The sequence below is a fragment of the Atractosteus spatula genome, chromosome 1 (genome assembly GCF_055471065.1).
Source record: "Atractosteus spatula isolate fAtrSpa1 chromosome 1, fAtrSpa1.hap1, whole genome shotgun sequence".
Taxonomy (NCBI): Eukaryota; Metazoa; Chordata; class Actinopteri; order Semionotiformes; family Lepisosteidae; genus Atractosteus; species Atractosteus spatula.
In genome coordinates this window covers 14,808,922-14,825,085 of record NC_142706.1, presented here as the reverse complement: position 1 = coordinate 14,825,085, position 16,164 = coordinate 14,808,922, and the positions used below count along the sequence as shown (strand labels likewise).

Here is a 16,164-nt window from a genome sequence, read left to right as displayed (position 1 = left end):
TGCATAAGCCATTTGTTTTTTACGTGACATTTGTTTCAGCATTACATTGTACCAAGTGTTATGGGGGGAAAAAATAGAACTTTCCTACAGGGTATGTCCATCAAAGTCTTTATACATTCAAACTGCAGTTTAATTCTTGTTTGAGCTGGCATTTAATGCATGATCTCAAAAGAAACCAGGTTAAAATTAATAAAAATTAGTGCCTTTACAGTACTGATCTAAATCAAACTTACTCGACAAAAGGTATAAGGACACTTTCTTAAAGATGGTCTGTAAGCTAGTGACAGCGGTGATGCAAAGCAGGATGGAATCAAAATACATAAGGGGTGGTAAAATAAGCTTTTCCTGCGTCAACTAGAACACTTACATGTTTCTGTAATTTGCATTTGGTAGTGTAAAATTAATTGAACTCCAGCTTCGTGTTTAAGAAAGAGTTGTAGATGGGACCCGGAGCACAAAATTGCCGATGGATAGGATGCCAATCCATAACAGGGTCATTGCAAAATCTTAAAATCACAATCTTAAGCCAATCAAAGCTAGCCAGCACTTCTTTAGATGGTGCAATTTAACAAGTGCTGGCTTACCTAGGGCATTAGGTGATTATTTCAGCAGAAAAGCAATGAAAAAAATCAAAATCACTTTACTACTCTAATAAAGGTTATTCTCCTAGCAGTAATATTTGTGAGGGGATGATGTTTCCACTTAAACCTTGAATGTCAGAAGCTCACAATGCATTACTTTAGGGCAGAGGTGTCCAATCCTGATCCTGGTTGGTCTGTGGGTTTTCATTCCTATAGCTCTTAAGAGCTTAACCACCTGGTTAATTCTTTAACTTCTTCCAGTTCTGCACACACCACTGCTAGAAACCTGCAGACAAATGGCCAGCTCTCTAGGACCATTACTGGCCACTTTTGCTTTCAAAAGTAGCCATTCAATGTTTCCCTTGGATTGCCATTTTCTTTTTAAATAATGAAACTTATGCTTGTACAATACTTGGCTTATAGTTATTACTTAAATGCACAAGTTGACATAATGCTGACCCTGCTCTACTGCAGAAACAGCACGAAAAACCCAAAGCAAGCAGCTACAGGATAGCACCTTTATAAAGTAAAACATATCAAGGGTACCTGCTAATCCACAGTCCCACAAACAAGTATGTAAATTTTAATGTTCATTAATACCTCACCAGGCACCAGCTAAAAACATTCCATAAAAGTATGCCTAACTTTCAAAGTACATACCGCAAATTAAAGATGTCAATGCTACACTATCAAAGTCCACAAAACGAACAGCAAAGCTTAAGCATACAATAAAGTGCATTTTAGTGAAAACTAAAAACCCATCTTATCTAGGGTTATGAAAAGGATCATTACAAATGTGAACCAATACAGCACAGTGAAAAAAACTCAGATTAAACAGTACTTTCCTTGGCCCACTGTGGATGCATTACAAATTAGTCTTTTTTTACCTTTTAACGGGTCAGAAAATATTTAAATTCTGATATACTGGTGTCAACTTTAAGATACCATGTGTAAAAAAATAATTTGTATAAAATTAATTTCTATAGGGGAAAAAAGTTCCCTTCCTACTGTACAAGCATCGCCATATTTCAATATTCATGTTGCTTTGAGTGATGCAAAAGCCTAAAGCTCTCAGGAAATGAAACCTACTTTGCAATGGAAGAATGAATCTGCAATGGTCAAAATCAAACTCGCCACTAGCATTAAGACTAGAAACTTCAAACATTTCAGATAAGCCTGCACTTTGTTTCGGTAAGTGTTTTCGTTAAGGTCCGGGGTAATTTGACACCAGCAAAAGTTGCTCATTTCAACTCAGCTCACCTACATGTTCGCTTGCCAAGTGATTTAAGAAAAATCGTTTAAGCCACAGGGGACTGCATTCAACATCCTCAAAGGTACAGATTAATTTCAACCCAATGCATGAAAAGGGTGAAACACAAAATGGAGGATAAGAAAATTGTGAAGTGTACTTGAAACCAAGAACAAATGGCGTTTTACAAAAAGGACTAAGTATACAGCATCCCGGCTAGTCATGTTGCTGTAGCCAATACCTTGGCTTCCGTCAAGAAACAGCTGGGTGAGATCCTTGGATCAATTTGCTACTAGCTGCTAAAGAGGCTATAAGTGTAAGGGATTCCTCATGTTTATAACCACCTAAAATATGGAAAGACTTACCCCATATTGAATGATATACCAAAAACTGAATTAACTATGGAATACTTACGGTGACTGTGATAAGCAAAGGACAGAAAAATTACAGTACAATGAGCACTGTGTTCCCACCTACAATTTTACATAAATGCCACCATACCCCTTCAGGTCTCTTAAAGTCTCTTTTTTAAATGTCAAACTATTTCATTTATAGTATGGGAGGTTTATTTTTTAACCCACATACTTGAAAATTTCTCTGGAAACAAAAAGGTTCACTAAGGGCAGCCTTACACAGATGCAAGAACAATCGTCAGTTAAAATGAACAAAGAACACTAAATCAAAAGTAAATAAAGGGCTGAAATTCAACTTTGAAGTTAGACATCTTTGAGGAAATGAGTCTTAAAAATGAAACAAAGACATCTAAATGTTACACATACTGTACATCCAGTGTATTGGAAACTGGTTATTTCTGGGAAGTGGAGAGCAAAGTAATCTGGTCAGAAGAGGGATACAAAGATTGTGGGGCAAGAGATGTTAGTTTCCAACAACTAATAGGTCTTACAGCAAATATCAGCAGTAAACCCTTCTAATAAAAACTGAAGTACGGGATAACATTTTCTAAATGGTTATTCAGACAATTATGGTGTCAGTGAAATTACACAATGATGCATACATTTCTTAAAACTTAAATTTAAACTTTCTACTTAACCAAATTTACCTTCTTAAATCAAAATGTCAGCAAGAACAAGAAAAAAATGACTTGGTGAAAGGAACACTGGCAAAAATTACAGCCACAACCTTCTTACCTAGAAGTGAGCAAAGTTGCCAATTCGCTCAAGTTCTCTCAAGCTGCTTGGTGATTGCTTGTGGACAGTAGTTGACAAGTCTTTTTTAAAGAATCTCAATGGGATTGACCCAATCAGTTTGGGCGCCACTCAAGGACAGTAGGTTGCAGAACAATGCTGCAAACGCAACACTTAACGACAAGAATTGTGTTGACAGAGTAAGCTGTTGGGTTTGCATTAGATGAAACGCTTTGCATTTAGAGTAAACTTCCAATTTTGTCCATGACCACAAAACCTTTTGCAATGTTTGCAGTACCAATTAAATGCTTTTTGTAAACCCCCCCCCCACAAAGTTTCCACAGCCTTTTTTGATAAGCCACCTTTGTGGAACAAATAGGATATTTTGTCCTGTCTGAGCCGCTAAACTCTCTCTAAGCCAGTTGACCTTATACAGAAGATGCATCCCTAGTGATGTGGTTCCTCCCCCCCCCCCCCCCCCATGTCCCAGGCAGTGCGAGTACCTTCCTTTTCCTAATGAAGGATTTCACAGTGCTCAAAGACATAAGGGTCTTTGAAATGCTTTATACTGCTCTTCTGATCTGTACCTTTACACACCATTATCCCCAAAAGCTCTTTAGTCTACAGCAGAATCCTTGAAATTCACTACAGGACTAAGGGACCTTACAGTGATGGGTATATTTATTCTGAAAGCATGTGAATCACCATCACTGTACACACAGGCCATTCATCTTAGTATGCTTTGTTAAAGTAATTGTGCACCTAAATTTAGGTTTTCCCCACAGCAAATGGTTGAATGTTTTCAAACATTACTTTTGCATTTTATCACTAACTTTTTTGCTTTGAATGTATCTAGGGGCAGAGTTCCTAAGTGTCATAAGCTTTAAAAGCAACAAAACAGAAAACATGCAATGATTTAAATACTTCTGCAAACACTGTACTTAAGTGCAAGGTAATATTCCAAGTGTTGGCTCACCTAGGGCTCTAGGGTAGTCCTTAGGTCATCATATAAATGATGCAGACACTTGGATCTAAACAAAAGCAGTAAATTCATAATCCCCCCCAAAAAAAAATTCAACACCTTTCAAGCTCCAGGAACCTGCAATTAAAAAAGCTAGGATTTGCATGTCTAAAAAAAATACTAATGCCCAGAACATTGAACATGCTTTTCATTCATGCTTTCGAAGTCCACAATGTTCACTCCGTGTTGTTAAAACAAAAACAGCAAAATGTTTAAGAGATTGCCAGATATTTAATAAAATCAATCTGTTTAACAAAAACTAGGTCAAGGTAAACAACCTAGTGGAGTACACTGTTTGAGTTTGAATCAGGCCAGTTTTAAAACCTCATCAATAAAAGATGTTTATTTTCATGGATCAGATAATCACTACAGTCTACTTTACCACAAGTCACTAGTTCCCGATCTCAATTTAAGACATCAAATTGAAAGGAAGGTCATGCAATAAAAAGTTATCTACTCTCAAGCACGATTGTTTCATCCAGCAACAGATCCAGAAGTATTTCACATGGGACACAATCAGCCTGCTTCCCTTCTCTGGCTTACAACTGTGATGGCACATGGAAAAAAAATACAGCATGCAGACAATGCATAATATAAACAGTTGCAAATCACATGGTCAGGGGTGTTTTGCAATGGTAGCTCATGTGTAGGGTAGAATTACTGAACTATTTCTAACCATTGGTACTTATGTACACCCTTGGTTCCATATGGGTAAGAACTGTTTTTCCTCAGTGAATGAAAAAATCAAAACAAAAAAAAAATACAGTAATCAATGCTACTGACAAATGCATTACATATAAAAAGGTCAAGCAGTTTCACATTCCATCACCACAGTGTGAAACCAAACCAAAAAATTTCTGAAGAGCCATACTTCATATCCACCTATAAGACAGCATTCCATATTGGAACACGGGTAACATTTTAATATCGTCTAATGCACCTAAACTATTTTAAATCACCCACTGCTAACAGATGCTACGGATCGAACCAAGTTGCTCACATTTGCTTCTGTACAGTTGTATGCAAAAGTTTGGGCACCCCCGATCAAATTACATGTGCAGATTGAAAAAATAAAAACGGTAAAAATGGCATGTGCAAATATAATATTCAAGTCTGGGGACTGTGAAAGCCATTTCAAAACTTTAATCTTTTGTTTCTTTAAGTATTTCATGGTTGATTTTTAGGTATGTTTTGGATCACTGTCTTGTAATGTCTAACCTTTTCAGCTTCAGTTTCTTCACCAACTGTAGGACATTAGCTTTCAGGATTTGTTGATATTTAGTAGAATCCATTCTTCCCTCTACCCGCACAATGTTTCCTGTGCCACTGACTGCCACACAACCCCAAAGCAGTTGGCAAGGTGTTCTTTTCTTCAAATGATTATTTTTCTCCCAACGTACTTTTGGTGATTGTTGCCAAAGAGTTAAATTTTTACTTTAGCAAACCACAGCACTTGGTTCCAAAACACCTCTGGCTTATCCGAGTGTTGTGTTGCATACTTCAGACTTTGACTTTTATGAGATTGCAGATAAGGTTTCCTTCTGATGACTCTTCCATACAGATCATGTTTGTGCAAGCAATGCTGCACAATGGACAAGTGCACCACTACTCCTGTACCAGCTAAACCTTCCTGCAGCTCGTTTGCAGTGATTTGGGGGTTTTGCTTTGCATTCCTGACCAGTCTATGAGCAGTTCTAACGGAGATTTTTCTTGGTCTTGTCTTCAACAGTCCCCCTTAACTGCCATTTCTTAATGACATTTCAGACAGTGGAAATTGCAAGCAGGAAGCATTTAGATATCTTTTTATAGCCTTTCCCTGCTTTGTAAGAGTCAATTAATCTTTATTTTCTGATCCTCAGTCAGCTGCTTAGAGTAGCCCATGGTTGACTATAAGCACAACACCCTGAGAGGTTCGAAGAATTCGAGAATTTATTAAGCTCTGGAATCATCACCCGACTTGGATTAAAAAGTTAAGTTCCGAGACCCTAGCTGATCAAGAAGGGTGCCCAAACTTTTGCACATGCCACATTTACAGTTTTATTTTTTCTATTCAGTTAAATTCAGCAAATACATAGTAATTGTGCATTAAAATTTGCAGAAAGATGTCAAGTTTAAGTTTGTTCGCTGCAGAGGTTGTGTTAATTTCATTTCAATTAGAAAATGAACAAAACATGTACTTTTCTAATTGAAATGCCCAAACTTTTGCACACAACTGTACTATCAAATACTGTACCTGGTTCTGACCATGTGCTCAAAACCCATCCTTCAGACTTGGTGAATTCTACTCTACTAGAAAGTTATGAACCAGAAGTTCAGCACAGATTTCTGAACACTTAACACCCAGGGCAATTTCAATAGTATCCTAAATCTTTGAAAACATCAGGTGTCCGTTTCATTCATAACAGATATTGTTCGCCAATTATGGGTGACCACCATCCCAGGCACAAATCCCAATTTCCTCCTCAATCATCCTATTGTGGGACTTGTGACAATCTAGTGTGGACGAACTGTAGTGAAGTCCAAAACCAAGAAAGGACCCAACAGTGCCCACTAAAAGTACTCAAGAACCCACTGGCATAGACCATAAAAATAAGGATTGTCACATAGCACTGCAAATTCCCCTTGGGTTAAATTTACAATTTTGCTCAGGGCATGGTAAAATGATTAGAACAAGTAGTTTAAAAAATACAAATTAAAACCACTGATATTTAACAAATAAATGAGTATTTAATGGAGTATAACAAATTGGTCTCGCTGCTGGGTAAGTTTTATTATAGTTTTCACTTAGAAATGGCATATAATTAGAGTATTTTGCTCTGTTAAAACGTCTTTTTGCCTCAGTAACCATCTTAAATTGCAAGCCTTATGCTTTAATTGGGGGGTAAAAAGATGAGTTCCATAATTCATGACACCATAGATCAAAGAGATCAAGACAAAATCTTTTTACAAAAGATCTACAAATAAAGTCAGAAAACCATGAGCATATGAAGACTAGAGAGTCCTGGTTATTTTTTAAAGATGCTAATAAACGTGATATTCAAAAAGTTCAGAATGTGAATCACCACAAACTATCATAAGAAACATGTAGGTGCTATTTTGAGGCTGTGATTGCATAACAGTACTGAGGGTGACCACATAACAGCAAACCACTAAAAGGGCCAAGATGTAACATGAGGTTGCCCTTGATATCCCTGAAAAAAACTTGAAATGAAACCAAGTGATAAAACCTTCAAAAAGGATTAAGATGCCCCAGAAATCTGCTATTTCCTACACAACAAGACTTTGAAAATAGTTGAAAATGACAATGTGCAACCCATATTTCAAATTGAGCCATACTTTAACAAAAAGTGATTTTTCATACAGTACCTGTTATTTTGTCTCGTACTAATTTACAGGACTCTATTTCACCCACACTTCCAAACAAACTCTTCAGCTCTTCCTGTGTCATATTCTGAGGAAGGTAGTTGACTATCAAGTTAGTTTTACTGTCCTCTATGCTTCCTGATTCTACTGGCGAGGAGCAGTTGTTTGAAATTGTGGTGGGGCCATTGGTGGTGTTGTTACACGAGGGTCCATTGGACAGCTGTGTTTCCATGGCAGCAATTACCTGCTAAAAAAGAAAAAAAAGGTCAGGCCTAATGCTTTAAAATCGATGTTAGCAACTTTTTAAATCTAATTGTACAGTTAAATAAGGATGCTCGTCGTCAATTAAGCAGTTATATCAGTGGCAATTTAATTGTATTTGCAGAAATTTATGCAAATTAAGGTTGTGTGAACTTCATTAAAATGCATTATTTTAGAACACATTACTGTAGAGGAAAGATACCCTCCTTCTGGACTTTCAAAAACAGATTTCTTCATGTTGAAGATATTTTGCATTAGAAAAGATACAGTAAAGGCTTAACACCAGATTGTGCACAATTCTGGATAGTCCTCTGTGCTCTTTTTACCATTTTCGTTTTAAAAAGTTTCCACCTTTACAGAGATCTCACTATAGTTCTTACAATTCCTGTAATTCCAAACTAGTTTAAAGTTTTAAAAATACCTGGCATTCTGTGCAAGAAACAAAAATCTGATTTAAAATAATGCCCAATAGTTATCTAAAAGTAGGCTATAAGTGCACTAAAATGCTGTATTATGCTTTTATTCAGTTATTCATATCCCACCTGTTGAAACATGTCAAGTTAAAAACATCAAGGAATACATTATAAAAATAACAGGTAAAATATCCAAAAACCACTAGTTAACTTGTTTTTAAAATGGCAAAGAATTTACATAGTAAATTGTGGGGCAAAAAGCTGGACACCCATTACCTTGAAAGAGTAAACCTTACCAGTAAAATCACAGATCCCCCTTTTATGACCTTGACATACTTGGCACAGCTCCTTTCTGGCCCACAGACAATTACCTCACCTGACAGCACATGCAGGGCTCACAGAACACATTGTCTATAAGATACATGCAGGGCATGGCTTCTCCCCAAGACTGGGTTCATTTGCTCATATTCAAGTGTTGACTGTAATTCCTAATATGAAACTACAGAAAAGTTATTGCAACATTCTCATACAACGTTTGCCATCTAAGGGGTTAATAAGGAAAAAGGAATTAGATTATCTAGAGCTCACCTTAAATGTCAAAAGAGAAAATTCTGCAATTTCACATAAGTGGCAATTTAACTAGTCTTCAGTTTGAAGGTGAGCACGCAAACACCAGCAAATAAGCCACACAAGGACAAAGATTAAGAAAGTGCTGTGTGACATTCCTGTCAATTCGAGAACCAAGAAGCTCCAAATGTTAAATGCTGGCAGGGGTGCAGTTTAACTGGTACAGTTAAGCAGGCAGCAGAAACTGTTTAACAAACTGTTCTTTTTTGGAAATTAGCAGGATCAGGGAAAGACAACAAACAATCACACTTAATTGCACATTTACTTTCAAGTCCAGGTGGCAGAAATGATATTCTTAGCCAAAATTCAAGTGAACAGCTGCAGCAGTATATGTGCTGGTAAATTACAGCATTTCCCATCCATGGAACCATCTGCTCTGAATTGATTCTTAATGTTAATATGCAAGACTTGCAGATAAATCAGTGAATGGGTACCAATGCTCCTAATGGGCAGAAACAAAAGTCAAAAGATGTTGCAGCGGTTTTTAAAGGGTTAGTGCAAAAATATTAAGATACATAAGTCTGCATGCTAACCCACCTCCACCCCCGCTCTAAAAAAAAAACAAGGTTTTGAACATGGTAAATTCTTTGGGCCTTCTTTTCTGAAACCTCCCTTTGTATGTGACACTGGCTGTGTAAAAAGAAGCATCCTTTTTTAACTGTTAATATTGATTAGTGTTAACGTGAGGCCTCCTTATGAGAAATCTTTTAAAACAGTACAGGGAAAGAAAAACAGCCCTAAAATAACCCTTTAAGAAATGTGTCCTTGCAAAATTTGTACAAAACTATAGACTGCAGGCTACCTGTTATACAGTGAAATTCAGTTAGACCATACCAAAACAATGGAAATTAAAATTATGATTACATATCAAATTAAGTCTTGGTAAAACTAAGCTGTATACACATTCAGACAATTTGAACTTTGGTTATAAATTAAAGGATAGTGTATTTGGTATGGCCTGAACATTAAATGATTAATAAAAGCCTACAGAATTTAAGAAAAGTCCCACAGACCCCAGTCCAAGGCTCTGCTGCCCACGAGCCACTTCTAAGAAGAGAAGCCACATCACACAGTCTGACTGCCATGTTAGTTTGGTGTTGCCGTCTGCAATATGGACACAAAAAGTACTGTATGTTAGATGGACAAAAAAAGTAAAGCAACAGTCAATTTTAAGCAATTTTATTGTCTATTCAGAGCACGTCCATGCAGCTTGGCTAACCCGGTAGAGGCCAATTCCAATCTAATCCTATCAGATGAATTTTAAAAGCACACACTCACCCAGACATGTATGAAAGCAATCAGATTAAGCAGAAAAGGCCAAGTAAAATGATTAAAATCAAGGAAAAAAAATTTAAAACTACCAGAATAAACAAGTTAACCAATTTTCATAAGATTAGCAAACTTTCAAAAGGAGCCTTTCTGGAGAATACTATAATATTTGCTCTTTAAAAGCACGATTACATCTGGTTGGAACTATAACACTATTACTACAACACATTTGTTTTAAAGCTCACAATGACTACCTACTAAAACACTTTTTGATCAAAATCAAAAAGGCTGCCAATTATTAACACATGGCTTACAATAAGGAATCAAGCTTATAAGACCAGCACAAAACGTAAACCATTGCCAGGTTAAAAATTTTCAAGGTCACTGCCAACAATATCTAAACAAGAAAAAATGGTCATCTTTCCAAGTTGGTAAATCAAGCTTACAAAGGCAGAAAAATATCAGAATACTAAAATCAAAAGATGCTCAGGATGAAGCAATAATGTTTACTCAAGTTTAAGGAAATGGCTCGTTTTGCCAGATGGAGGATTTTTTAAGTCAAATGACTGCATCTGTACATCCTTCAAATTTATAAAAAAAACCTACTAGAGCACAGCAAGGACACTGCATTGTAGCTTTAATGGTGTGACAGAAGAGCAACCCAGTGATCTGGAATAATAAGCATTTGACACTTGCTATCGCATGGTGGTACATTACTGCACACAGCTTTCCACACACTTCCTTTATTCATACACAATTTAAGGCAGTGATATTATTAACACAGCATTTGGCACACACTGCATAATCGGCTTGAAAGTCATTCTGAAGGTTAGCATTTAACCCAAACATTTCGCTGCAGCAGAAGGTTGTGCTACATCAAAATCGAACGGAAAAACTGTTTGGCGCCCAGTCCCAAACCTTAGCAAAATCACTCGAAATAAGATGGGACAAAGTAACAGAAAAATTAATATACATATTATGTAATATACATATTATCATGTGACAAAACTATTTTATAACTGTTGTCTTTGGCTTGGATACAGTTAAGGCTCTGTGACCTATATTAAAGAAACAAAAACTAGGTCTGAGTACCTAGCATATATTTCAAGATCAGCATTTTCTCAGAAATACTTAGCATGAAGTATATTTAGCTTGAAATCTTGCCAAATGGTGTAAAGAACAAATAGTTTAGTGTAACTGCATGAAAAATGTAGAAACAGGATAAACTTTGTAGCAAAAGACGCTTCCATTGTGCATTTTCTAAAAACAATACAGTTCAACATGATACCGGCTTGGTACCTCACTACAAAGGAGTGTTGAGTAAAAAGGCACTAATTTGACAAGTAATCTTAATTTTCTAGCTCTGGAGTCCATCCATACCCATGGAAAAACTAACTTGTCAAGACCACCAAATTGCTGTACCCATCAGAAAAATGTAGTGAAGGTTAACCACAGTAGCCAAAGGTCTGTGTGCATCTCCTCTGAGGCCTATAGGGCAAGTCAGAACAACACTGGAGTACTGATCTGACCCTTACAAGTACCCATGCAGAAAGCTGAAGCTTTATGTACAACCCAGCCCAGCTCATGCTGGAAAGTATTGTATTTTAAGCACCGTGGGGCAACCTTGTTGTGAAAAGCACTATATAAAAAACTGAATTGAATATTTACTTAATACTGCAAAAGCAATGAAGCACCTAGTGTAATTCTCAGATCAAGAAAGTTGTAATCACTGTTACAGCTATAAGAGAAACAGGTCATTATGCATTAAGCAGGCTTACACACTTAAAAATGTTTTACTATTCACACTGTTTAACATCTGACAGCAATCACCTCAAACAAGTAACAGTGTGATCAGAACAAAATGAACAAGCCAGAGAGGCAATAATGGTTAAACAGATAAGCTCCACATTCATTTACACATTACACATTTGGCATTGCATTTACCAAGGGTGCATTTCATGAACAACCCCAAAAGCAATATATACATAGTATCAGCTTGTAAGATGTTCCCTATAAATTGTTAAATTTATGTGCTGCAGCATTTAGCTGACTTGATGCTAAAAACTTTTACAAAATAGTTTACTGAATATAATAACTTCCACCTTTTATTCTTCACCATAAAATACCACTAGCACAGCAGTCTCTGCTGAAAATATCAACTCTGAAAAGAAAAACTCATCTGCTAAAACATAAAACAGGAGACTTGGTTCAGCAGACAAGAATATTTGAGCATGAAGAGATGGTCAACTGGACAGGATGTTAAAGAGACATGAAAAACTGCACAGTAGAAGCAAAAGCAGCCCCACTGCAAAAATCAGATAAAAAGTAGAAAGGTAAGCTGCAATACCATAGCACAACAGCTTTAGTGTACTATGGTGTCATACAGGTAGCAGACAAATAGACATGTAAAATCACATAATAGAGCATTGGGTCAATATGGCCAATATGCTCTGCAATAGACAAGTGTCTGGATCTCTGTAGAAGAGGAGCAGCGCCATTCTTTCATCAGAAAATTCACTCACATTGTTGGAGGAGGAAAGTGTGGCATCATTCCAGAACACCCTTGTGAATGTGAAGGAACCTTATCCATGGGTAATGTAAATCTAAACTGTTCAACCACATTTCATCCTTTTACTTTTTTAAATACATTAGTGGCTGGAATAACCAACTAAATTTGATGGCCATCATCAATGCGATCTTATTCATCCCAGTATGTAACATCTTACCCAGTTGCATATCTTGAACACTGCCAATGTACTTATTACTGACTGCACCCAAGTACAGCACATTGAAGTGAAAGCAAGTAGGATCCTAAATCATATGCTTGAGGTCTAAAAAAGCAAAACTGCACAAATTAAAATTGCCTAAATTATGAAATAGAGTACGTCACTTTCTAGGAAACCTGATCACAAGAAATGATTAAAACACTATGGTATATCCAAAACCTCCATAAAATCACCAAAAATGAGGCATGAATTAAAATTAGCTGTAGGAGTACATTTGCAATGAAGGAAGTTTAATGGTTTTAAACTGTTGGTACATTAAAAAAAAGAGTAGTTTGCCATAGTAAATACATTTAATTAAGTCCTGCACTTGGCAGTGTATAGAAATTAAGCATAGAGCCAAGATGTGGAATCTAATCACATGTACTTTTACTGAAGAAGCCAAGTTCTTTCACTGAAAAGCAGTGGATTATCAAAAACAGTTTCCAGATTTATATGCACTTTAGATCAGAAAGTGTCCATTTGTTGTGGCAACAGTGGGAGTGGAACTGAGAAATTGGTACACCCACATGAGAATCAAAACTTTTAGGCTTAGGTGTCACTAGTCTCCCCGTAAAAACAGCTAAATGGAGTTTATAAGCAGCATACTTAAATATCCATACATAAAACTTACTCTACCAATCAAAATGCTCTAAAAATGAAGTTGGGAAACAAAACTGAATATTCCTGTCAGTGTGTTACAGTAGGTAAAGCAAGCATACCCCAAATGCTTACCAGGCACTGTGTACTGTATGTGTGGCTGTATGCATGTAAATATACATAGAATATACTTATATACATATACGTATACATACTAATGTATGCTCACGTACGAAGTGGGAAAAATCGGTGCAAACAAGCAGACCCCACATAAGTGGGAAAATGCGAAGAAGATACTTATACATACTTATGTAAATTTAAAAAGTGTACAAAAGAAAAGTCAATATCAAATTAAAAAAGGATGTTTATTTTGATGGACCTGACGCACTTGTCATTCCATTCCATTTTGTATCACAACAGGGCTTGAAGTTAAGTTCACAAATTGCAAAAAAAAGTCTTTCCTTAATCCCAATTAAATTGACTTTGGATGATGTAATGCATAATTACACAAAAATGGTAAAAAAGTTTAACTTGGGTATCTTAGCAAATTGTTTTTAATGTAAACACATTACATTTCATATTGTGTATTGCTATTAATTCCATATGCCTTACTAGCCCATTTGGCCATTGCCACTGTTTAAAAGCATTATGTAAAAATTGTTTTACTGAAGTGAATAAGTGCTACTGAATATACTGAAGATTCTTGGTGGGAATTGAGTGCTAATGTGTTGTTCCATTTTAAGCTTAAAAAGTTTGTCAAAGTAATTTGCAAAAACTCATGGTTTATGGTTCTTGAACATAACTCCTTTAACTCCACTTCTTTATATACAAAGAAACACCCCTGGAAATCAGTTATAGTGTATCCTCCAATACTACAGAATGCCTATTTTGAGGTCAGGGACAGGCTTTTAATATTAATCACAAAATGCACCCAGAAAGGAATGCTACAAATACCTCAGTACCTGAATGTTCACCTGCATGCAATTCATGCCATCTATTCAAGATGGCATCTTTAGTCAGCTGTATACACTGAATAAATAATTGTATTTGTTTAAATAAGAACTTTACGCAGTTCCATTTTGCATCATGTGTATTAAATGTAAAATGTATACACAGCAAATGAAGCAATATGAAGAGTTAAATCCCTGGAGATATTCTGGAAAGTGTTGATTTATAAAGAAACATTTATATTGTACCTACAGTCATGGCAGACTTTACAGGACAGGATTTATAGTAGTTCAATACTCAAGTTTATACAATTTGTACATAACACATATATATTGTAAATGCCTAATTATAGTTGACTAGTGAATTCAAAAACCTTGTAAGGCAGTTACTTGCAGCTGAATAAAAACTAAATTAAAAAAAGTTACACATTTTAGATAAGAGTTTATGAAACCAACTGGTTTAAATTAAGAATTTAAGCACAATTAAGACATTGGACTGCAGATTGTCACATGCAGTGTACAGGTGAATGATTTTTGAAAATTAAGTTCAGTAATTCCTACGTTTTAAGAATGTAAGTTAAGCATGATAAATAAATGAGTAATCAGAAATTGTTTAAAATAGCTGATAACTTGGGAACTTTGCATGTGGGGAAAAGGATAATATCTTCATAGATTACTTAATATCAAACTGAAGGAGAAGAAAGGTTCAGTTCTCTGCTACAAGATAAAGCAGATTAGCTACAGCCCAGGCACCGTATGTATGGATGGAAAGTACAGTTATACAGTTGGATAAAATCCTACCTTATAGTAACCTGCTTCATTTAATGATTGGCCCAATGTTAAAAAAAGGAATAATTTGAGCAAAATAAAAATGAACGTTCTAAATTCACTTCGAATTGAACAGAGATGAAAACTAGGTTTCACTTAGTTTGAAGCAAAACCAAAAAACATTCAGTTGGAATACCACTCAAATCAATTATGAAGATTGATTACAATTATGAAGGTACTGATTGCCCAATAAACTTTTTCAGATCAATTAATGCTGAAACACTTGAAGCTCCCTTATTTAGATTTTGAAACATTTTCATTAAGTATTCCGAGTAGCCATTCTTGCGAATCATTGCATTTCTGGCCCTTTTAAATGTCTCTAATGAATTGGGAACCCCGATGAAACCAATTACAGGCACCCAGGCTCACATGGATCAGATCAACCATCTCGCAGCCAAAAACCTTTCCTCTTAAACAGAAAAAGGGGCTCTCTGCAGTCAGGTTTACAGTGAAAGTTTAATTATGCAGCTCACTGGAGGAAAAAAAAAAACCCATTCAAGTGTTTTCTGCTCAGGAATCCGTCTTGATGGAAATGAAACATTCCCTCAGACACTATCACTGTCCACCAGAGGGCACATGCAAGCCATATTAGTCAAAAGGAATGGATATATATTTGGGTGTGTCCTCTCTCTTCTCATGGCGTCCACAGTCTGAATTGTTCATGCAAAAGTAAAGAATGGGAACTAATGTACTTCCCATTCGCATGAGTTCGTAAGTTGACCAATTTCGCAAAGGGTCACCTCTTCACACCACAATGTCTAACCCACCTGGCGAGACTACAGTGGCTACATCACCTGCACAGCTCTTATTTCAGAATTCTGAAGTCATTTTCTAATTTAAGAACTCTTTCTGCTCAGATTTACTTCAAACCCCTGATGAATACAGGTACTACAGTGAGGCACTACTGATTTAAGTGTGCTACACTCGGGTTCATTTGAAACCAAGTTAAATTGCTTGCTAATATGCTTTCACAGTACAGTCCTTCAATCTGTGCTATCTGAAAGCAGCACAGGAACGCAACCCACTTCCTCCAGCACCCTGCCACTTTTCAGCAATCAACATGTGCTTTATTTAAACAAGTGCAGTCGCTGATGCCAC

At 36.3% G+C, this 16,164-nt stretch overlaps 1 protein-coding gene across 1 annotated transcript in view; it reads right to left on the bottom strand.

Annotated features, from left to right (window-relative positions):
- The window catches only part of elavl2 (ELAV like RNA binding protein 2), a 35,586-nt gene extending 25,838 nt beyond the window's left edge, over window positions 1-9,748 (bottom strand). Inside the window, exons 1-2 of the mRNA XM_088922317.1 lie at window positions 9,674-9,748; window positions 7,363-7,606 (exon numbers count right to left, since the gene is read on the bottom strand). Coding sequence (XP_088778443.1) covers window positions 7,363-7,606; window positions 9,674-9,745 — 316 coding nt within the window. The 5' untranslated portion in view covers window positions 9,746-9,748. The remainder of the gene's footprint in view (window positions 1-7,362; window positions 7,607-9,673) is intronic.
- Window positions 9,749-16,164: the final 6,416 nt, after the last annotated feature.